Source organism: Triturus cristatus, chromosome 5_2 (genome assembly GCF_964204655.1).
Source record: "Triturus cristatus chromosome 5_2, aTriCri1.1, whole genome shotgun sequence".
Lineage (NCBI taxonomy): Eukaryota > Metazoa > Chordata > Amphibia > Caudata > Salamandridae > Triturus > Triturus cristatus.
In genome coordinates, this window is record NC_140588.1 from 68850513 (window position 1) to 68875415 (window position 24903).

General features: G+C 48.5%; 1 protein-coding gene across 1 annotated transcript in view; it reads left to right on the forward strand.

Moving 5' to 3' along the window:
- ZNF830 (zinc finger protein 830) overlaps positions 1-21251 on the forward strand; it is a 176815-nt gene extending 155564 nt beyond the window's left edge. The window contains exon 10 of the mRNA XM_085606863.1: positions 17945-21251. Within this exon, the coding sequence (XP_085462989.1) occupies positions 17945-18125 (181 nt within the window). The 3' untranslated portion in view covers positions 18126-21251. The remainder of the gene's footprint in view (positions 1-17944) is intronic.
- Positions 21252-24903: the final 3652 nt, after the last annotated feature.

Genomic DNA, 24903 nt, shown 5'->3' on the forward strand with positions numbered 1-24903 from the left:
GCATCTCTACAACGTATCCGGGACCGAGCAGCCCTCCACGCTACCTCGGATCCCCACACTACCTCACCCTGTAGAGCGCACTCGGAGCCCACCAATATTACCTTTGGGCTGCCGCCGACATCGGCACCGAAACTCTTTCAAATTCGGACACGTGTCCTCCACACACAGTCCACCACCTCTGGCCTAACAGAACAAGACTCTTCAGGGCCACAATTTATCGACGCCGACACTGGCAGGCTCATGCTCCACAAGCGCAAAATCACGCCAGTCAGGGAAGAGGTGCCATACAAAATTCCCCTCAAACGCAAGCTACCGGCGGAGCAGGAACCAGTCCTACAAGAACACTTCCATCCCCTCCAGCTGGATCCGCAGTTCTTTTCTCCTACCCCTTCTGAATCGGACCCGATGCAGGAATATGGAGGGGGATGATACCATCTACCCCGGGGACGCAGACCCCGATGAAACGCAAGATCCTGATCAGGCATGGGATGACCCCACAGACCAAGGTGTCACGCCACATACTCAGGATGCGCAACTCTACAACATTAAAACGTCTCCTACAGAGGACACGCCCGCATTTAATGCCCTTATCGAACGGGCTGCTGCTCATCATGGGGTGGAGCTACATTCTGACGCCATTGAGGAGGACTTCCTGCTTGACACTTTCGCATCTTCAGAAAGGACTGTCAAGACTCTGCCCATGCTTAAAGGGGTTCTGAAGCCTGCCAAAGACATTTTCAAGGACACCACAAGAGCCCGGGTGTTAAACCCCAGGATTGAAAAGAAATATAAGCCTGCACCTGGTGACCCTAAATACATTAGGGGTCAGTTGCCATTAGACTCTATGGTGGTTGCCAACGCTCGTAAAAGAGCCCACTCACAGACAACTGGTGATGCTCCTCCCCCAGACAAAGAGTCAAAGGTCCTTGAAACATCGGGCAAACGTGTTGCAGCGCAAGCAGCCAATATCCTGCGCATTGCCAATACACAGGCACTCCTGGCACGTTATGACAGGTCACATTATGACACGCTAGAGTCACTGCTCCAACACCTACCGGAGGAGTATAAAGAGTCAGCCGAACTCCTCATTAGAGAAGGACAACTCCTCACTAATGCGTCCATAAAATGCGCCCTAGACGCAGCTGACACAGCGGCCAGGGCAATAAACACAAGTGTCATGCTGCGACGCCATGCCTGGTTACGCATCTCAGGCTTCAAACCCGAGATCCAAAACAATATCCTCAACTTACCGGTTAACCCGGAATTTTTATTTGGCCCAGACGTTGACACTACCCTAGAGAAAATAAAAAAGGACACAGATACTGCCAAATCTATGGGGGCGCTACAAACCCAACAATTTCGTAGTGGCTCCTTTCGTCGCACTGGAAATAGGGGAACGTCAAGGGGTCAGGGGTCACAACAACAGTATGCTAAAGGTGGCACACAAACCACCTACGACAAAAACAACAGGGGTGGATATCGTGGATCCAGCACCAAGGGCAGGGGACGTGGATATGGCAACACCAGGTCCTCCCCAAAGAACAAACAGTGACGCCCTCTCCCTACCCCCCGACCACTTAACACCTGTCGGGGGACGACTCCAGCTGTTCCTGCCCGCATGGAAGAACATCACCACGGACAGGTGGGTCAGGGACATCATCCAACATGGGTACTGTCTAGAACTAACCTCCACTCCACCCAACATACCACCAAAGCACCGTCCTATGTTAGCCGAACACTTAGATTTACTCCAGCAAGAAGTGCTTGCTATGCTCGCAAAAGGAGCCATAGAAGTAGTGCCCATTACCCAGCAGGGCACAGGGGTGTACTCTCTGTACTTCTTGATCCCAAAAAAGGACGGCTCGCTCAGACCTATCCTAGACCTGCGACTCCTAAACCTATATATACTATCGGAGCATTTCCATATGCCCACCCTCCAACAGGTTCTCCCACTACTCAGTCAGGGGGATTTCCTAGCTACGCTAGACCTGAAGGATGCATACTTCCACATACCAATACACCCTTCACACAGAAAATACCTCCGATTCACCATTCAAGGGAATCACTATCAGTTCAAAGTTCTCCCCTTCGGAGTAACAACAGCACCCAGGGTCTTTACCAAGTGCCTGGCGACAGTGGTCGCGCATCTGCGAAGGCAAAATATTCACGTCTTCCCTTATTTGGACGACTGGCTAGTTCAGGCCAAGTCAGCACAACAATGTGCCACCCACATGTCCCACACCATTCACCTTCTTCACAATCTGGGATTCTCACTAAATTACCCAAAATCAAGTCTCCAACCTGCGCACGTACAACAGTACTTAGGCGCGACAATCAACACTCTGGCTGCCACAGCTCAGCCAACTTTAGTGAGAATCAACAGCATACAACTGCTGATCTCAAAATTCAAACCTCAACACTCCCTTCTGGCGCGAGTGTTCATGCAGTTAATAGGCATGATGGCCTCCTGCATCTTCATAGTCCCACACGCGAGACTACATATGCGCCCGCTTCAGGAGTGCCTAGCACGTCAGTGGAATCAGGCTCAAGGACAGTTGAAAGACCTAGTGTTGGTGAGCGGTCGGGCATACAACTCTCTGCATTGGTGGAATCCACAAAACCTTTGCAAGGGCCGACCGTTCCAAGAGCCTGCTCCACAAATAATACTGACAGCGGACGCGTCTCTCCAGGGATGGGGAGCTCATGTACTCAATTACACAGTGCAGGGACTATGGACTACACAACAAAAGAAGATGCACATCAACCTTCTGGAACTGATGGCAATCTTCCTGGCAATGAAAGCATTCAAAGTACACCTGTGCAACAAAGTCGTGTTGATCCGGACGGACAACATGACTGCCATGTACTACATACAAAAGCAGGGAGGAACACACTCTCCACAGTTGTCTCATCTGGCTCAGAGCATGTGGAAGTGGGCCATTCAGAGGAACATATTCCTCATGGCGGAACACCTCCCAGGCAAAGACAACCAGATGGCGGATCTGCTCAGCAGACACAGCCACCAGATGCACGAGTGGGAGTTACACCCATCAGTACTCCAACCGTACTTCCAGCAGTGGGGTCATCCAGAGATAGACCTATTCGCCACAAGCGAAAACGCAAAATGCCAAAGCTTTGCCGCCAGGTTCCCACATCCACAGTCGCAGGGCAATGCGATATGGATGAACTGGTCCGGCAGATTTGCGTACGCTTTTCCCCCAGCGCCATTGATACCGCTGGTGGCACGCAAACTGCGACAGCACTCACTGACACTCATCCTGGTTGCTCCAACATGGGCACGCCAGCCATGGTACACCACCTTTCTGGAACTTTCCGTGGTGCCGCATCAAAGGCTGCGGATCAAACCCGCGCTTTTGACACAGAACCATGGAGAAATTCAACACCCAGATCCGCAACAGCTGAACCTGGCAATCTGGCTCCTGAAGTCTTAGAGTTTGGCTACCTAAACCTGCCACCTGACTGTATGGAGATCATTAAGGAAGCTAGGAGACCCACTACCAGAGCTTGCTATTCAGCCAAATGGAAAAGGTTTGTCATCTATTGCAACACCAATCACATTAACCCGCTAGACGCATCTATTCAGAACATAATCTGCTATCTATTACACCTATACCGATGCAATCTGGCATACACCTCAATACGTGTCCATTTAACAGCAATAGCAGCCTACCTCCAAAACAGGCAGCACCTCTATTTATTCAGAGTGCCTGCCATCAAAGCCTTCTTGGAAGGACTTAAACGGGTGATTCCCCCAAGGCACCCCCCAGCACCGGTGTGGAACCTCAACTTGGTCCTCACCAGACTAATGGGTCCACCCTTTGAACCTCTCCATTCTTGTGAGATTCAATTCCTCACCTGGAAAGTGGCTTTCCTGGTTGCCATCACTTCCTTAAGAAGAGTTAGTGAACTCCAGGCACTAACCATTCAGGAGCCATTTATACAAGTTCACGCAAACCGGGTCGTACTACGTACCAACCCCAAATTCATGCCTAAAGTAATATCGCAGTTCCACATGAACCAAACCATTGAACTGCCCGTTTTCTTTCAAAACCCACAAAATGTCGCTGAGAGGATGCTCCACACACTAGATGTAAAGAGGGCCCTCATGTACTATATTGACAGAACTCAAAACTTTAGGAAGACTAAACAACTCTTTGTTGCCTTCTCTCAACAACACAAAGGCAACGCCATTTCCAAAGCAGGTATAGCCAGATGGATCGTTAAAAGTATCCAAATTTGTTATCAAAAAGCTAAACGCACATTAACGATTCCACCACGAGCCCACTCAACACGAAATTTAGGGGCGTCCATGGCCTTCCTGGGAAACATTCCTTTACAGGAAATATGTAGAGCAGCCACATGGTCCACTATACATACATTTACCAAACACTACTGTGTAGATGTACACTCAAAACAGCAGGCAGCTGTAGGACAGGCTGTTCTCAAAACTCTTTTTCAGACTGCTGCAGCTGGCACGGGTAGCCGCCGCTAATAGGAGGTACTGCTGTGTATTCTATGCACAGATATGAATTAAGCAGCCCACATGCCTCGAACTGAATATGCTACTTACCAGTATGCATCTGTTCTTGGCATGTAGGGCTGCTGACATTCATATCGCCCACCCTCCCCCCCGGCGCCTGTCGCAGCTGCTGCTCTCAGAATTACTGTATAGCATGGTCATCACTTCCTGTATCTACTCCATCACTGCCACAATGGCGAAAAACAATCTGGGGATGGAGAGGATGCCCATGCGCACTGTGGTCCAGGGGAGGAGTCACCCATCTCAGGATACTTCGAAGACTCTTCCAGGACAACAATGTGCAATCATCCGGACCCAACACTAGGCGGCGATCTATGCACGGATATGAATGTCAGCAGCCCTACATGCCAAGAACAGATGCATACTGGTAAGTAGCATTTTCACTCATCGTCGTCCTCAGTGAACAGGGAAAACATAGGAAAAACAAAACAAAAATGCCACAGATCAGTGGTGTGGCCGGTTTTAGGCTTTTGACTTGGGAGGGGGTCTGTGAGGGATCACCACATAGCGACACCTGGTGCAACCCTGTTTTAGCAGTGTCCTCCCTCTAGGTACCTCCCTTCCCCACCCAGTGTCCCGAGAACCCTTGTAAACTGCGCCATACCTGGTCCAGCCACACTCCTCCAGGAAAGTGGCGGGGCGGCGTGTGGTCTCATTGGCCTCCTGGCGTTGCTTTCTCCTCCTGAAAGTCGACTTTGGCGGTCTTTTCAGGGAACAGCTGATGCCTCTCGAACGCTCCTATCCGATTCTCCGGTTTCTCCCGTCCACTCGCTCGCCTTTCTCTCTGGTAGGACGTCCTCTTCCCCTTTCTCCACGCCGCACTCCTCCGATAGGACAGCAGAGGATGACGTCAGTGGACGGAAATCCTCCTCCCGGATAGCTTGTGGAGAATTAAAAGGATACTCCGCGGCCTGTAGGTGAAGCAGCAGGACCTCAGGTTCAGAATGCAGCGGGTATACGTCACCAGTTCCCAGAGTCCGTTCTTGGGTTCCTGACACTTTCATAGGATTGCATATATATATATATTTTTTAAATCTGTTTTTATTGATTTCTTAAACATAGTTACAAACTTACAGCTCACTGGCATATGCATTCCGTAGTTGGAACTCTTTGTGGCAATAGCATTATACATCGCACATGCAAGGAACATAGTCATATAACAATTTATCAACTGACAGCTCTGTCCCATTCCTCAGGACTCCTGTCGCAGTTCAGACCTTAAACAGTGCTATGCATAGCCCACCATTCCTCTGTATTAATACATCAAATTGCCCCATTAAGTCCCTCAGCCGAATCCGCAACTATTTCCAACAAATAGTAATAGAACAACAAACTCATGTAAAACCTCAACCACCTCAAACCTAGACCAGCTACATTTTACATGACCCTATCCCTGCCACCCGTCCGCCCCCTGTCCCTCATGGCGATGTGCTGTGGCTCAGCCGTGTCTCACAGTCTTGTATCTAAGCGCGCGTTCTCCTGGTACCTAAACTAGATGCATAGCATACGTGGAACACCACGACATCATTCCGGCAGGTCCCCCTGTGCCCGTTTCGGAGTCGCCTCCCCACTGGTTGTCGCGCCCTCTCCGTCCACCTCCTCAACATGTCTGAGTGCCCGGAGTAGCTCCGCCCACTGCGTGGCTATGGGCGTCTTCCGCAGCCCTAATGTCTCCTCCCGTCTGATAGCAGTCCCCTCCGCCCCGGCCCATGCAGCAAGCGAGTACCTCCATGCCCGCGGGTGAGGTGGGTCCTGTGACTTCCACCCCCTAGTTATTAGGCACTTTGCTACCTCAAATCCCAAGGCTAGGAATCGAGACGTCACCTTGGTTTCCGGTGATCTGCGAAAGTGATGCAGCAGGTGAACCACCCAGTCAAAAGGTATGTCACGGTTAGTAATAGCGCGCAGGGAGTCATGGACCGCGGTCCAGTAGGAGTGCAGTTTACAACAACCCCACAACATGTGTAAAAGATCAGCCCCCAACTCTGCCCACCTAGGGCATTTTGCATCAACACAGCGAAAGTAGCTATTAAGAGCCGCAGGGGTGAGATACGCCCTATGCAGTACAAACAATTGTATCTGGAGGCACATATTTCTAGGTATACGCACCGGGCTTTTCAATATACGGTCCCACTCCTTGTCTGCCAACTGTCTCCCTAAATCTGATTCCCACTTGCCTCTAAGCGGTTCCAGGGCGATCGCTGTGTGCGTCCGCAATGACACTGCAAACCAATGAATCAGCCGCCGGCCTCTCCCCATCACGTGCAGATACTGTATGGTAAGGTGTTGACTGGGCTCCGCAGTCATATCTCCCCATCTGGCAGCCAGGGTCCTAACTATGGAGTGATAAGTCAGAAATTGCCCCGGCGGTAGCCCCCACTCCTCCATCAGCGAGTCACACGAGAGGAGCACTCCATCCCGGTACAAATCTCCCAGTGTCTGAATATCTACCGCTCGCCATTGCAGAAGCGCGCGGGAAGTGAGCGGTCCCGCCACTCTGGGAGTGCCCTCTAGCGGCAGTGCCGGCACGTATGGGGTCACATGTCGGGTGAGGAAGAGACTCCTGTGGAAGCAGCGGTACGCCACAGCCAGGAGGAGCGGGGTTGTCATTGTGGTCCTAGTAGCCGGGTGGAAAAGCACCAGCAACTGCTCAAGCGAATACGGCGGCAGAACTGTCGCGGTATCCTCCTGGCCCCTATCCGCCAGCCAGCGGGCTATCCACTGCAGTTGGGCCGCTAAGTAATTGTGTTCAAAGCAGGGTACGGCCAATCCTCCTTGGTCTGTAGGGAGATAGTTTCTTAAGCGACATCCTATGGCGGCCATTCCCCCAGATGAAGTCTCTGAGAAGCTGCGACATTTTGGTAAAGAAAGCCGCTGGGACATATAGAGGTAGGTTAGCAAAGTAATATAGGAGCCGCGGGAGGATCACCATTTTTGACAGTGCCACTCTGCCCGTGACCGTCAGCGGCAATGTGGTCCAGAAACGTATCTGGGATTTTATAGCCGTAAAGGCCTTGCCTAGATTGCCATCCAGTAGGTCCGCCGGTTGGCGGTAGATGCGAAGCCCTAGATACCCTCCATTGTACTCTGGTGCCGTTCAAGGTATATCCGGGATCCTGCCGCCCCTCGCCGAACGCTTAGAGACAAGATTTGCTGGCATTCACCCGTAGCCCCGAGAGGGCAGCAAATGCACACAGAATTTGGTCCAACTGAGGGGGTATATCATCCACGTCTCCAGGTCATCCGCATAGTGACACTTGATGGACCGCGTCCCCCAGTGGTATGCCAGCCCCCATCTTCTCCCGTATGGTCACTGCCAGGGGCTCCATCGCCAGAGCGAACAGGAGCGGCGATAGTGGGCAACCCTGTCGGGTTCCCCTACCAATCGGTATGGCGTCCGAGGTATATGGGCCCAGTCGCACCCGCACCATAGGATACTTATAAAGAAGGCCCACCATCTGCAGGAGCCCTAAGCCAAGGTCGTACCGTAACAGCAGCACCGAGAGGTATCGCCATTCCAGGCAATCAAATGCCTTTTCCAGGTCCAATAGTAGACAGCCTGCCCTAGGCCATTCCTGCGTGCTATCTGCCGAAACCCTGAAAAACCTCCGCAGATTCAAAGACGTACTACGTTTTGGCACAAATCCATTCTGATCTTTATGGACTAGGTGGGAAACCACCGGCGCCAGGCGCTCCGCCAACACCTTTGCAAGGACCTTACAGTCAGTGTTAAGAAGCGCTAATGGGCGATGCGATCCCAGATCCATGGGGTCCCGATCTGGCTTGGGGAGAGAACCCAAATAAGCCTCCCGCATCGAGGGAGGCAGTCTGCCTGCCTCAACTGCCGTCATATATACCTTATGGAGGTGCGGCACCAGGTGTTCCCGGTAGGCCTTGTAAAACTCCGTGGGTAGTCCATCCGGACCCGGAGCTTTCCCAGATGCCATGGAGGATATAGCCTCTCCTATCTCCTCCAACGTGAGAGGGCAATTTAGGGCCTCTAGGTGCTCGGCAGTAGCCGTTGGCAGTTGTGCTTGTCCAAGAAACCGCTCTAAGTCATCTCCCGAGCAGTGATCTCGCGCGCGATACAACTGGGTATAATGGTCTACCAGAAGCCCATGAATCTCCCTTTGGGTGCACACTAGTTCTCCCTCTGGCGTACGCATCGCTGCGATCGGGGCACGAGCGGCCTCCTGCCTCAAAAGCCATGCCAGCAGCCGTCCCGCTCTGTCCGTCGAGGCATACGTGCGTGCTGTATGCGCCGCATAGTTCAGACACCTCAGTCGCTCCAGCAGTGCCGTGTGAGCCGTACGCAAGTCTGCCAATTGTTGCGCCTGCTCACCGGGGCCCTCACCCTCTCGCTCATACTGCAACAGCTGTGACTCAAGTCGAGCAAGCGACCTCGCCAACTGCGTCCGCATATTCCATGTGGCTCCCAAGCAGTGACCTCGGAGCACTATTTTAAGCGCATCCCATTCCACCCTTGCGTCTCTCGCTGTGCCTTCATTGAGCTCGTAATAGGAGAGGAGAGCGGTCTCCACTGAGGAGCGAAATTCCGGGTCTTGTAGCGCAGTGGGTTGAAGGTGCCATGTAGGTATGGGAGGGCGATCCACTTCCCAGCTAAGTTGGAGCCACAATGGATTATGGTCGGAGTGCGTGCGCCCCAAGAATTCCGTCCTTGCCACCAGCGGCAACAGCGCCTGAGATCCTACTATCCTATCCAGTCGCACATGTAGATCGTGCATTTTGGAGTAGTATGAATAGATGCGGTCTGCGGGATATAGAGCCCGCCAAATATCAAGTACCCCCCACTGCGAGAGCCAATCAGCCAGTGCACGCGCCGTAGAGGCGACGGACGTCGTACGGAGCGGAAGAAATGACCTGTCTAGATGTATGTCGAGTACCGCATTAAAATCCCCTCCCATCAACCAGGGGAGCCCAGCATATGGAGTAAGTGCCAGTGATAGTTGTGCGAAGAAGGATATTTGGTCGACGTTTGGAGCATAAATCGAGGCCAGCAGTAGAGGCAGGCCATTAAGTGTGCCCCGTACCAATGTGTATCTGCCTGCAGCGTCCACAAACACCTCCTCGCAGACGAACGGGACCCCCGCCCTAACCCACACGAGGGTGCCCCTGGCGTGCGCCGAGTACACTGTACCATATATCTGACCTCTTCAGCGCCTGCGCAACTTTTCTAACTCGGGCTGTGTCATGTGCGTCTCTTATAATAAAGCAATACCGACCGAGTGTCGTTGGAGGTAGGCAAAGACAGAATATCGTCGCGTGGGAGTGTGCATGCCCCGTATGTTCCACGTAATAATATTAACGCGTGTCATGACTAAGCAGTATAGGATTTGAGGGAAGCGGGCTCGGGACTTGCGGCAGCCAGCCTATGCTGCAGTAAACTAAGGGAGTAGTGGTCTGAGGTAACAATAACAGCATAGTAACAAGAACTACTTAACAGTTGGGGCGAACCTCACAAGTGTGTCCGTCCAAACTTGGTCAGGGTGTGACCTGGGGGAGTATATGTGCAGATGACAGCTCCCTGGCTCTATCCCCGTGTGTCCCTTAATTGCGGTGTGCGCTAATAAATGTCATCCAACGTAGGGTAGTGCAGCTAGCGAGGCCCAATCGAAGCTCCCAGGAACTAGTCCCAGCAATTACTCTCCCCATATGGGCCTTAACTCGGGACTGGTAGCTATAGACACCTCAACTCACTCTCCCAGATCGGTGGGTCTACCCGGCCAGTCCCATTTTTCATTCTCCCTCTCCAACCCACTTAATTAAGTCAGCCAGCTACAAGATACTTGCACGAATGCCATATTCTAGGCCACCTCTCAATCCAGGATACCCTCCGCAGTCTGTGGGGTGACCACTGGCCCACGAGAGTCCTCGGATTGTGTCGTCGATGGCGACGTAGATCTGCTCAACAGTACCTCGGGTCACTCATCCGTGTCTGATGGGTCTACGTGACTTGGGCTAGCAAGCGTCGTGACCGCCTGTAATACATTTTGGCGCTCCAGCCTCATTTTCTCCGGCGTAGGAGCCGCTGTCCAGGCCGACTTCTCCCGCATGGGTCGTCTCCGCTTTCTGCGCCCTTCTCTCTTGTTTGGACGGGCTCCGTCTCCTGAGTCAGCGGGCCTCGGCCCTGTCCATAATCCCTTCTCCTCCAGCCAGTTCCAGACCTCCGCTGGGGAGTCGAAGTAGTGTGTTTTCCCTTTGTCAACCACGCGCATCCTGGCTGGGAATAACAAGGAGTACGGTATTGCCAGCTCCCGGAGTTGGCGTTTGACTGCCATGTAGTTGTTTCTGCGGCGCTGCACCAACGCCGTATAGTCCGGGAAAAGCATAATTTGGTTGCCACCCATGAGAGACCAGTCGCATTGCGGGCTTCTCTGAGAATGGCGTCTCTGTCTCTGTAGTTCAGTAGTTTGAACAAGAAGGGGCGCGGCCGGGTACCCGGCGGCAGCTTTTGGGCCGGCACTCGGTGAGCTCTTTCCACTGCGAAGTGGGCCGACAGTTTCCCTGGTGGCATGAAAGTGCGAAGCCAATTTTCCACGTACTGCTCCGAGTCTCGCCCCTCCTCTCCCTCCGGAAGCCCCACAGCGCGAACATTGTTGCGACGGGATCGCCCTTCTGCATCCTCCACCCTGTCTTCAAGAGCATGGATACGATCCAACATGTCCTGCAGGGCGGCGGCATGACTGCGAGTGACCGGTTGCAGTTCTTTGAGCGTCTTCCCCTGGGTGGCGACCGTGTCTGCCAACTTCCGGTGATCCGCAGGAGTGTAAAGTCGGACGTGACTTTATCTATGCGATTCTCCAAAGACGTCCTAGTATGCTCCAGAGTTGTCCCTATTCTCTCCACAGCGGCCAGCACAGAGTCCATTTTGACCGCAAGTGACGCAGACGACGGTCCCTCCTCCATCTCTGCACGGTGGCGGGTGCGGTCGGGGGCCGGGACCTGCAGCGGGCCCTGCTGTTGCCTGGCGCGCATGCGGCCCATCACCAGTTGCTGCGCTGTGGGCATCCGTCGCCGGTCCCCAGAAAGCCCGATGCACCCGCGGCGTCACCCCGTCAGTTTCCCCAGAACAATGACAGTTTACCGGTAGGTGAGGCCCGCCCAGCCAGCGCCCCCCGCTGGGGGTCTACAGATTCCACCCCCTAGGGAGACTCCGCACTCATCAAGTCGCAGTCTGGGTCCGTCGGTGGGGTCCACCTCCGCCGCTAGCGGTAGGCCTGCTCTCGCTTATACCCTCAGTCACCACTCGCAGCAGCAACGGCGCCCGACAGGCGCAGACATCTGCACTCCCGGGGACCGCAGTGCGACCACCAGCACCCGCCAGAGGCCGAATTGTGCAGTGCGCCTTAGCCTGCAGCGTCGGTCACATCTCAAAGCGGCAGACAATAGTCAGGCGGAGACCTCTCAGCTTAGTGCTGCAGCTCACCCCCGGGGCAACTCTTCAAGTGCAGCTTCGCCGTTCACGCCTGCCTCCGCACCATATGATGCGGTCTCCCAGCGTCTTTCGGGAGCACAGACAGACCCCACCCCACCGCAGCCTCGCCAAGTACCTTGGCAACAGTCGCCGCCACTCCGCACCTCTCACCTCCGCTTTCCGACAGTCTCAGGTTCGCCACCATGTGCGCCTCACGGCGCCACTCTCGTATGCGCTCCCCGCACAGTCTGGCTCTCACAGTGCCCATTAGCCGGTAAGAGCGGGCATCCCGAGGGTCTCGTCTGCCGTCCCCCGTGACAGTAGGGACTATCCATGCCTCTCCTCGTTGCGTTTTCACCGCATGTAGTGTGCCCACTACTTCGGCTGCCTTGTGCCTCGTGCGTTGACCTGCAGTTAGCGACCCCAGGGAGGAGGCTCAAAATGGCCATCGCCGCTCGGCTCCCGCGTCTCCCAACAGTTACTGAGGGCAATCCAATGCCTCCGGCGCCCAGCGCGCCCCGTCTGCCCACGTCGGCGATCGCCCGCCACCATTCACCGCTTTGTGCTGGGTTGCCCAGGCGCGTCGCTCACCAGGTCCGTGCTCTCGTCCTCATGGGTGTCCCCACACCGGCAGCCTCTCTCGTGGCTCCACTCCTTACTCCCGGCACCGTGGCTCCAATCCGCTCGCACTCCAGATCTCGCATCCGATGTCTCGCTCAGCAGTCACACGCCTCGTCTAGCAGCAACTTCCGCCACCTGCCCATGTCGGTCCGGTCGACCCGGACTCGCCTCCACCGCAGCAAAGGCTTCCGGCGCCCGCAGCTCCAGGCGCAGTCCACGTGGCCCTTCGGGTAACCACCGTGCTCAGCCCCGCAGGCCAGGCGTTGCCAGCACTCCGCAGCCCGTCCACTTCACGTACAGAGCTCCAGAAGCTCGTCAGCACCCCTGCACCACTACACTTCCATTCCGCAGTCGTTTAGCTCGAAGGCGGCACCGCAGGATCCCACTTCACAGGATAACTCGGGGAATTGCTGCGGAGCTCTACGGACTTGCGACCGCCATTGTGGCCAGTTAGCCACTCTTCATAGGATTGCATTGACTGCTTTTCTTGAAAATTGTTTTAAGTGTGGAGTTGGTTTGTATGGAACATTGACAAAACTGCGAAATGTACTAAAAGTTATTTACTTACCTTTTATCTTGGAAATGTCTAAGTGTGATATCTAGGCATATCACACTGATAAGCAAAAGTAATCTTAAAAGTAATCCAATAAGTAACGTACAAAGCAATCTGAAAAGTAACTGAACAGTAATTTCAAAACATTGACTTAGCTGTAATTCAACCAACTGCATTTGAACCCGCTTTCAATTGTAAAACATCGCATAAGATTTTGCAAAGTATTATTTCACTTACCTGCACCAGGCGTGGCTTGGTTCTAGAAATAAAATAACTTAATAATATTTTTTATACATACAAATTGGTCTTAAGTTCCATCTTTGAGTGTGTGACATCATTTGCTGCCTCAGTGTGTACAACAAATGCTTAACACTACCCTCTGATAAAGCCTTACTGCTCACCCATACTACCACAAATAAGAGAGTAAGGTGCTATCTGCCTACCTTTCGGGTTCCACTGGACTCTGTGCACACTATACCTCACTTTTGTAAAGTATATGCAGAGCCAGCTTCTACACCGGCGCAAGATGAACCAAAGCATTTGCCAAGAATGTTTTCATTAATTAAGAACCATAAACGATGCCGGCTAGCAATCTAGTGGCTATATTCCCATGACCTGCCAAGCAGATTCCGGGAAACCAAAGTCTCTGGGTTCCTGGGGAAGTATGGTTGAAAAGTTGAAACTTATAAGGAATTGAAGGAAGGGCACTACCAGGAGTGAATCCTGCAGCTTAATTTGACTCAACACTGAAAACCTCACCCTGCCCAGACACAAAAAGGATTGACAGATTAATAGTTCTTTCTCGATTCTGTGGGTGATGTTGCATGGCCGTTCTTAGTTGGTGGATTGATTAGTCTGGTTAATTCCCATAACAAACGAGACTCCTCCATGCTAACTAGTCATGCAACCCCCAGCAGTTGGCGTCCAACTTATTAGAGGGACAAGTGGTGTTCCACCACACGGGATCAAGCAATAACATATCTGTGATGCCCTTAGATGTCCAGGGCTGCACGCATGCTACACTGAATGAATCAGCATGTGTCTACCTCTCTGAACCCCGTTCGTGATAGGGATTTGAGATTGCAATTATTTCCCATGAATACGGAATTATCAGTAAGCGTGGGTCATAAGCTTGCATTAAGTCCTTGCCCTTTGAACGCGCCACCAGTCTCTATTACCGATTGAACGGTTTAGTGAGGAGCTCGGATCCGCCTAACCTTGGGGTCTCACGTAAGCTAAACCTGTTGGCTTTACCAATGCTTGTTTACAATAGGTTCAGCAAAAGCATCTTGTGCTTTCATCTGGCTTATTTTTTGTAAAGCATTTAGTTGATAATATGTTATGTTGCTGTAAACAAACCTAGGTTAATGTCGTGGTTCAGCCCCTAAGATGTCAACTGGGCATCAAGGACATTCCCCCATAGTATGACTTTCTCCACTTGAACACATAGTAATCTTTTGCAAATCACTTCATCTATCTGGTTTTCTTCCTGGTTTGTCCAACTCATGGGTTCACACAATGCTGTTGCGGGTTGGACAATTACATTTTACATCTAGATTTATTCGTCAATGTAGTGTCAGAATCGAAATGTTAAGTGCCACATTTTTTCACATTTAATTTTGGCTTACACCAGCAAAAGGGTGTTTTGCACTTGCAAACGGATTTACAAACACAAAGATTTTCATGTGAGCCAATGTACTGCAGTTCTGGGAGCAGAATTCCATTTTATTTTGTGCACACCCAGAAACTTACACATTCATGAGTATTTAAAAAGAAGAGTTTTCCCCAGTGGGAAAAATACTGTTCCTATGAAGAAAAAAGAAAAGGTAAAGTTAACAAGTTTATTTGCACTTACTCAGTAGATTTCCCTAGGGGCATATATTCACATGTATGTTATGTTTGCTCATGAGAAGATGGAATGCTCCAAGATTTGCTCAGATTACACTTGGGAAATTCACTATCACAGCTTTCTATGAAACTTTTAAATTCCTGAGAGCCGTAGTTCTGCTGGTGCCTCTTCGCTGCCCCTACAGCTGCGGAAAGGAGATCACCGGACAACTGTGTAGCTCCTCTGCCTGCTACAAAATAAGGAGAGCGATAGTGGTGGTTAGGCTGGGTGAAATTTGGAGACACTGCTCAAGTGTGCCCCTATTTCTTGATTCGCATATTGGTGTGGGGGCTTTGGCACCCTCAGCTTATGGTTCTTTATCGACCTTTCCCCTCCACGTTGCCTTCGACCTCAAATATGTTCGTCGCCTGTTACCCTCTGCCAGACTCTCCCCTTTATCCTCTGACAACCGTTCTCTCATTTCCAGGTGCAGACATTCTACTTTTATGGATTGTACTCAAGAACACAGCAGCAGGGAGAAACACCTGAAGATACCAGGCAAATGCATGTTTGGAATTCATTCTCATAGTTGACATGTTGGTGCCAGATTCTGGGCCTTCACACAGCGTATCATTAATTTCTTCGCTGGCAGTAGTCAGGGAAGTTGTCTTGATGGACACTCGCTGCAGGGTGAGATGGAGAAAGCCAGCTGGGTCAACCCAGAGCATCCTTGAAGCAGAAGAATAAGCTAGGGATTAAACATAGCTGAGGTCAGTTGGCAATCACAAGGCAAGCAAGTTGACAGCTTTAGCATCAGACACCCAGAAACATCAGTTATATATGTGGGCCTCCTACATGTTTTCAAGTTGGGAAACTTTGGTGAAATTTCAGTACACAAACAAAGGCATGAATTCAGATACAAATTGCAAACTGCCTGTTTCCTTCACACATGTTTTGTGAGCAGTGTGGCATGAATATACATTTTAACGTCATACAGGAGGAAGTCAGGACTCTAATGCACCCTTATTTCAGTTAATCAGAGCATTTGTTGCATTCTCGTTGAATAAAGACATCCCACACAGGTACATAGTAGTACTTACAGGTATTTCAACCACTAAGTGGATCTCAAATATACGCGCGCTCACTGCTCTGCTCGAGTCCCAAGTTTCCGACTGAGACCAACAGAGGCACTCACTGCTGCAATTACAGTACATTTACTTTAATATTACATTGGCGTCCCACCTTCGGAGTTCCAGGTATACTCTCCATGTGCATAGGCCCCAGCTGTGAGCTATTCTTCATAATCCATATTCCAGTAGACTCCTGGAATGTTGTTTCATATAAGCTTGAGTCTCACGTCGCGCTCAATCTGTTCCAACTTTCAAGATGGCGTCCGATGCTCATTAAGCAAGTGGGTCTCCTCGCCAGTTGAGCACCGGTGGCCATGGAGTCCCATAGCATACAAAGAAGCTCAGCCTTCGAGTCAGAAGCACTACATCATTTGGCTCGCCTCTGTGTGGTTAATGGCCCAGAGAGTGTGGGTGAAAAATGGGGCTACAAGGGAGTAAATCCTGCTGCTCACCGCTGAGAGTTCCTCATCCCTCTGACCCTATGTGCGTTACCCTCCAAATTCGGGGATTTGATATGAAGGTTCAACCCTCAACTGTTACTGCCCGTCGGAACCCCCCCCCCCCCCCCCTTAAAATGGTAATTTCTCAAAATTTCAGTTGTCTAAGATTTGTTCGAAGGTCTGAAAATAATCTTTCCTCGGTTCAGGACACAGTTGCAGTGTGGCAGTTCACTTTATCTAAAGTTGAACCATACTGGGTTCGAACCCAAGCATTGATTTGAAGCCAAATAATTGACTTACAAGTGGCTTTTCTTATTGTATACTCAAAGTCTACAGGAAGGGTGAGGGAAATGCACGTTCTTTCAGTGGATTAATGATTTTTGGTTTTCCTTCAATGGTTTAGTTTCCATAACACATCCTTCTCGTATTTGCCTATATTGGTGCCAGTTTCATTTCAATTTAGCTCCAAGTTTGTCTAATGTTTCCAAAATTAATCTACTCCAGTTGAACAGGACATACCTGCGCAAACACACACTCACCTGGTCACTCCCTCCGTCCTCATCTGGAGAGCAAAAAATACTTTAAATGAGTCTAGACACCTTTCGAGATGTATTCTGTTATCCATAAAAAACCTTTCCGAGGTAGATAAAAGGTCGATTTTATTATCGGAAAAGTGGTGACTGCAGCTCTCTTTGAAGTACCCCATTAGCTGCTATTTGTCGAACTTCAACTTGGTGATAAGTGCAAACCTTCTGTGTCCATTACCAATTGGATTTGGATTCAGGTACCAATACTTGATTAAGGTAAGTTTTCCTCGTTATCCCATTTAGGTAAACAAAAATCCAGTTGACAGTTTCCGTACTAGTGAGGTAGGTGTGTGAAATATATTTTCAGATTATGAATTCGCAGATAATCCCTTGCTGTTGAAGGACATCTGATATAATTGTTAAACTAGATCTCCTGCGTTGGTGTCTATCCTGTATTCATAATCGACCAGCTCACCTTCCCTGGTTAGAGGTTGACTATCTGTCTTCTTACCGAAAACCGAACTAAAGAGAATTGGAACACTAGGATATACCTCCCTACCTCAAATTAAGCTCCACAAGCTATAATACAACATTTAAAGAAGCAGGCACCTTCTAGGCGTTAGCGCTTCCGCTGTTTCTTTCTGTTATTTCCTGTTTTAGAATTTTTTTTAAATTTTTGTTTTTGTTTTAATGAAATCTGGGCGTTTTTGAGGGAATTATCATGGGATTATGAATGCAGAAATGACATCCGTGCAGGTGAGTTGGTGTTACAGGTATGTAACTTCTCCTTAATAGATAAAATATTGTCCCTGAGAATATAAACCAACTCTCTGATTTTAAATTTTGCAGGGAGTGCTACCGTCGTATCGAGCAGCTACGAAATCGGCAGGAAATGTTGAAAGACGCATTCCTGGGTGCCATGAAATCTAGAGCTGCTCGGGAAGAAGACGATCGCGACAGCGGAAGTGATGATGGGGAATTGCAAGTTCTGTTGTCCCAAGACTGGCGAGTTAAAGGGGCTTTGTTGTAAATGTTTCTAATGAGACTGCGAGTGTGCAGCCCTGCGTTTACTAAATGTTAGCTTCCTAGATCTTTCTGCAGTCACTGAAGAGCAGGAGAAATATTTTCGTACAGCCGGATGAAACGCAATCTGTTCGCCCAAACGTTCTGGATAATCCGTATTGTGTGTTACATGGAGGTCAGTGCTTCACCTACAGGGCAATACCTGTTTCCAAATGTATCATAGATAAAGTACTGAAAAAAACAGTCCTGGCAGAACAAGTCAACACACGTCCTGCAACTAATCTTTTTGTTCCTACCCAATCTGCAAAAATGAACAGCATAATATGGGATGTTTTCGGACATGTTGGGATCACTTTTCTGTTATAACATTAAGGTGAAGAGTGCTTTTGCAGCCGAAGTGATGCAGTGTACATTTTTGTATTTTATTGAATGTTTTGGCTATTGTATGCAATGAATGAACCACAGATGAGCCACATTTTCCCCGTAGACTGTTTGCACTCACGTCATAGATATGTTAGCTCCTGTGCTGTCATTTTAGTGTTCTGTACCTTAAAAGGTGCACAAAACAACCTGAATTGTCTTAAATTGCAATTTGAGCAAATGGATTTTGGACTAACAGAATGTGATGGAACCCTACTGAATACTTAGTTGAATGAGAGACAGATGCAAAAGGTATGCTTTGAGCGCTGCAGTGAGAGAGAGTAGATTTGAGACAACAATGGTTTTAAGAGGGAGTCTATTCAAAGGCTTTGGTCCTAGCACAGTCCAACTACACACACTTGGAACACACGTTGGGAGACCTGGGGCTGTATTTCACAAAGTACCCCGGGTGCATAATAGGTGTGTGTGCCAGCTTTGTGTTCCTGTTGGCTCTTTGGTATTACTGAAGGGGCATTAGATGTAATGTGAGAGGGTGTTTCCTCATTAGCATGGCCCCATGCAAATAATGTAATCACTTTGCCCCTGCACCAGTGCCATATTACAGATGCGGGTGCTTTAGGCCATAATGCGCTAGGAGGTGCAGTGACAGTGCGCCACGAAAAGGTGGTGCGCTGTTAGTACATCCCCGATGGAAGCCTTATGGATGGGGGAAGTTATGGACCCTCCCCAGACATCTTCCTGCAAGTGGATGCAGTCACTTGCTGCACCCTCCTGCAGGGGGATCTCTGTGCCCTTTTTAAAGTACTTCTGGGTTGCTGCTGCACAGAAAAACACAGAGATGCTTGGAAGCAGCCGCTCTGTATTTCACTGAATCAAGTTTGCAGCTGCCCAGGGGCAGTGTATTCATCGCAATGGAGCTCATCGTCCCAATCAAGCCAGGCGCAATTTTTTAAAGGGGCACCTAGGCACAAATAGGGAATATTTGCCCTATATTCAATACGAGGCCCAAGTTGCTAAGTAGGTGCCGGGTGGATTCTTAAAATTGTATTTTACATCATTCTTGAAAATTGGTAGCTATGACTATCTCACTCCAAAATAGAAAAATGGCCTGCTTGTAAAGAATTCAGCCAACATCATTCAATTACAAACTTAGAACAGGAATACACTCCCTATGTATTTAAGCTATAATTGATGAGGACCAGGAAGCACAGCAAATCCTTCTGCAGAATGTCTTGCCCCTCCTTGAACCTTGCTCAACACATCTGTACCTTCTTCTCTTGCTGTGATGTAGAGGAGAATTTCATTGTTGACTAATTGCTAGCAAATAAGGCAGTCTAATTTAGATATTAGGGCCTCCACGAGGTACATCCAAGGAGCTTTCGGGGGAAGACTACTTGGGGTGTCTGTATACAGTTGCAAGGAGGTGAATACGTTCTCTCAGCAAGTGAAGGGGCCAAACACCAACATTCTGCTTTGACTAGTCCTTTGCAACATGGGGCTGACTTCAGGCTCAGAACAGCCCAAATGAGAGCAGGAGCAAAATCTTGACTGAGTGCTGTGGCCGAACGGGAGCCTTTCTGGTGTATGTTGACAGGTCCCATCTGTGCAAAGAAACAGAAGTATTCGTAAAGTTTTATCTAGGGGCAAGAGAACAGGGATAGGCCTCAGAACAGATATATATAGATATATATATATATATATAATAATACTCCAACGTTCACTGACACTGCGCACCGAGAGCAGTATTAGATCCCACCACAGAACAGATTATTTCATACTTCAGTAGCTCTCAAAATGCACGCTTTGCATCTTATGAACTGGATTTAGCTACCCATTTGGGAATGTGACAAAAGGCAAATCAAAATTTGGCATTACATTTTCTTAAGGCCACTTTAGTGACCCTAGAGAGGTACGGCTAGACCCCTTCATGAACATGTCCTTGAATTGATTGGGAAAACGTTCATTGATTGTGCTTTGAACAAGAAATTCCTCCAGCATTTGTCGTTGCAGAATTGAACAGCAAAATGATTTTCCCACCAAAATAATCTTGGCCAGAAAATAATCATGCCAAAATGTGCTCGCAGTTCTCAAACTATTGAAACAAAATGGAAGTGACAGTAAACAATTGAGTAAAGGTGCCTTTCTGCAGATCTCGTGAGATGTTGCCCCACTCATGAAAAAGAAAGCTAGAATTCTGAGGGTTATAGAATCACTAGTGGGAATATCGGATATGGTGAAATGTGTTCCGCTAATATTTCCAGATGGATGCGAAGAGCAGGTGGGGATTACAATAACTTTTTTGACTTCTAATGCAGATGTCAGTTGCACGGTGTGGTAATGGAACGGAAAAGGTGTTGATTTCTCTGGATCTTTGTCCCGAGGAACTAATGGTACCCTTTTCATTACATCAGAAAGGAAAATCTGTCAGGATCCCATCAAATCTCAGAGTCCACATCTTAGGGATAAACTTTGTTTTCACAGAGGTGATGAAACCACAAGCTCTTTTGGGAAAATGTGAACAAGCTTCTTTTTTATGTTGCACTAAAGTCCACCAAATTGAAAATAAAGAAAGTTAAAGATGTTTATGTTTTAGGTCCATCGCCTGTTTATTTATATCCTTCCCCCTACACATCACACAGGATTCACGGAAAGTGTGTACATATTAAATAATGGAGGCCTTCAATGAAAAGAGCTTTTATGTCAAGTATGTAATTAATAAAACTTTTTGAAATAAAAAAATACCATATATCGACTGATGTTTGCTTGTGAACTGGTTGCTAGTCCAGGACATCTGTGTCCTTCACTCAGGCTTGAGTTTATCTCATAATGTACTCCTTAGTTTTCTACTTTTCGGGGTCCGTATTTTTTTGTTGTCCGTTTTAAAAACTAATTATGATAGCTGTATATTTTTTTGAAGTGGGCTTTCACCTCCTATGTAGCTTCTCATTGAAAACAATTTTTATTGTTTTTTTAATTTAAACTCTGCAATTAGACCAGGTTTCAAAACAAAAGCAAGCAGCATCTGTCAGATACATTACTATGTCAGTAGCAGATACGAAAGGATATAAGTTTCAGTAACAGTACAAAAGGGAAAATGACAAATATCATCTGCTGTACAATTTCAGTTTGTGCCTAGGTATACGGCTGAGAATGAGTGTATTGGCTCGGTGTAATTAGTGAATAATAAATCATTGAGCTACGTGCTTCTGTGTAGTGGCGTTGTAACTTAATGTTCTCCTGCATGTCCTTGTAGGATCAAAGGGACTTAATAGGAAGTAACAGATAGGGCCTCCGGCAACAAGCACGGAAGGCTAGGAATGGGCGTGGGTCTCTGAAGAGGGATGGGGTAACTCTGGGGGGGAGGGGAATGGGGGTAACTCGGAGGTGGGGGTTGAGATGATACTAAAGGAAGTGAAGGGAGTTTCAGTTCGGGAGATACTGTGTGAGAAGGGGGAGTGAACAGTGAACCAGTCTCTATGATGAAATGACAGCTGGTGTGTTTTTATATTTACTGGAGGAGGGGGGTGAGGGAGGGGCCCTGGAGCTACCTGAGGACTGGAGGCTGTAGAGTTTAGGAGGGTGAGGGAGGGGAGTCTTCATTGATCAAGTCCGAAAACTGCATAAGCATAGTGTCTCAGGATGCAGTTCTAGGGCGTTGGTGTAAGGGTCGTCCTTCTTCCCAGTGTAGTACGGAGCATTTAACCTCTCCTTAGCGAAGCAGCGCCTTGTGCCACTGGACCAGAGCCGAGGGATGTTGAGCTTCCCAGTGCATGGTAAAGACACGTTTAGCCAGAAGGATGGCAAGGTTGGTAAAGCGTGCCTGTACCTTGTGGTTTTTATGCCTGGGGAAAATACCTTGGGCTGTAGCCTCCCAGGAATTTAGTGTTGTAAGTTTTGTGACGGTGACCAGTGAGGTGTGTATAGTGTGCCAGTAGCTTGCTATGGTGGCGCAGGTCCAAGGCCTGTGTTGGAGATCAGTCACATGGGCAGCACATCTGGGGCAAGTGAGATGAGCTGTGGGGAACATGCGGTTTAACCGAGAGGGTGTAACTCATATAGTAGATTCTCATGGATGGTCCCGTGGATATCAGACAATAGCTAATTCAATTGAGAATACCTCTATCTCTGGTTTAGAATAGCTACCCTTTAAAGCCTGATTCACAAAACACTGTTTGTGAGTAAGAGTGACAAAGATATATACAGTCCTATTCGTGACCAGTCAGGACTCGGGCAAACACAGGAGACAAAACATGTTAAATGCATATAAAGTACAAAATATGCATAGTGTTCAAAGCAACATAGTAGTAGGACAGGACATCGTCCATGATGCAAGGCGCTTCAACTGCATGTATTGATAGCAAATATAATAACCAACCCCTAGTTTTAACATAGATCAAGTGTGGTTTGTTTTTATATATTCAGTAAATACAGATGGATGGACTAAATGACCAAATATCCAGTATAGACAATGGTGGACAGAGGGAAATGAGGGAGGCAACACAGCATTTCTTACCAATGAAAAATGACAACTCTCACAATGACCAATGTTGCCGTTCCTTAGTGTCAAGAAGGGTGGATTCTCCCAAAATCAATATGCGTCCATATGTATGCCTAAGGAATAAAATATAGAATTCAAAAGCAGGGCAAGGCGGGTGCGTATCCCACCTTGTCAATGCGCCTCTAAGGGCAGAACGAATTCACACCCGGAAATACAGAGAAGAGAGAGAAGGGAAACGTGTAGAGAAAAGAGCCCCAATTGACATAATGCGCAAACTGTTGGAATGATCGATCATGTGACTTATTGAATGAAGAGAGATGTACTATCTATGTGCCAGAAGTACAAAATCAATAACAAGCTAAAACAATCTCTGTGAGCAGACCCATGTTGACATAAAGGCATATAATATTCAAAGAAACGTCAGTGGTGCAGTGATGCTCAATCATACTGCTTCATTCCGTGCTTATTGTACGAGCGGACTCCTGATGTGAGTACGATTGAGATTGATATTTAAACACCAAAGTTTCATGTTCAACTGCCGTGCTAGCAGGTGTCCATACCCGCAAAGTCAGACTTCGGCAGGGATACCCATAAGGGAAGCATAAGTCCAGCCCCCTAATACTCTTCACGAGCCCAATGTTAAGGTATAATACATTTAGACATCGTTCCTCATAAGCCGTTGATTTTTTGTAATGGTTTCTATTTGTAGCGGTCTCGTGTATTGCACTGGAGCCAAACCGAAAGATAGCAGGTATGATAAATCTTACCAAGCGAAATCTACAAATGAGAGACAGAAAAAGTTGCCCACGCTCATTTGAAATCTGCCAAGTAATCTATGCGATGCGGGCACTCACTCTATATACAATTGTAGGCCCTGTTCACCTTGCTCACGCCTGTACCACTCAGATTATTTCGCTTGTCACTATCCTATAATGAATGATTGCGAGTGCCCTTGGTTCCACGCTTGGTTCCATTCGCATCTTAATCTAATGTAGCCCTGACACTCTCGTTCACTCACACCAGCCATCTCCGTTCACAGTTCTTGCCTTGCTGTGAGTCTTGTTGCGATTTTTATAACGGTCGTTCATTCATGAGCACGGTGTGGTTGCTTTACACCAGGGCTGGTCCCTGACCCCCTGGACAGCACAATGTTGTACGGTATGTATTAGACGCTCCCTAAATCTCCTTCCCATCTCCTCATTTCTAACAGGCATTCTCTAATTATTCAGGCTTGTACCCCTACTGTCCTGATGATGATCCTGCTATTTTTTAAATAGGATCGAAACGTCGACTAATGTAAACAGTTTGCACATTCATTGAATCTGATTAAAAAAAGTGTATTTACTGTTTCCTCAAGCTTGTTAGAAATTATGTTCAATATTCCACAAGCTGCCTTTTCTTGCCTGATATGTTCCTGTCCTAAAGTGTACTTGTCATGTGTTTATGTAAGATGCAGGATTGTGTCCCACTGTATTGATGTGTTTATACTTTTGTTTTTGAAAATTTTGAATGATTAAATTGACTGTCTGGACACTCTTAATATAGCACTGATTGGAGTCTATATTTATCTTTGACCATACTGCTCTTTTTAAGGACCATTGCTCTAAAACAAAATACCAAAGTAATCTATGCTAGCATACGATGACCCCTGAGTCAAAGAGATGTCTCCAATTGTGCCATGTATGAATCGTACCCGCATTTAACCACAAAGTCTGTAATGCTCAAAATACACCCTTCACAATACATTTAAATTGACTTCCTCAAAGCGGCTGCCTGTCCCCCTGTTTGCGAATCCTAACTGCCAGTTCTCACAGGGCGAGATATAAACCGGCATGTCAACTTCGTCTTCATCAGATCTTAAGCCCATTCCATAAGTATCCTGATTCCTAGGCCGACATCCTTATTG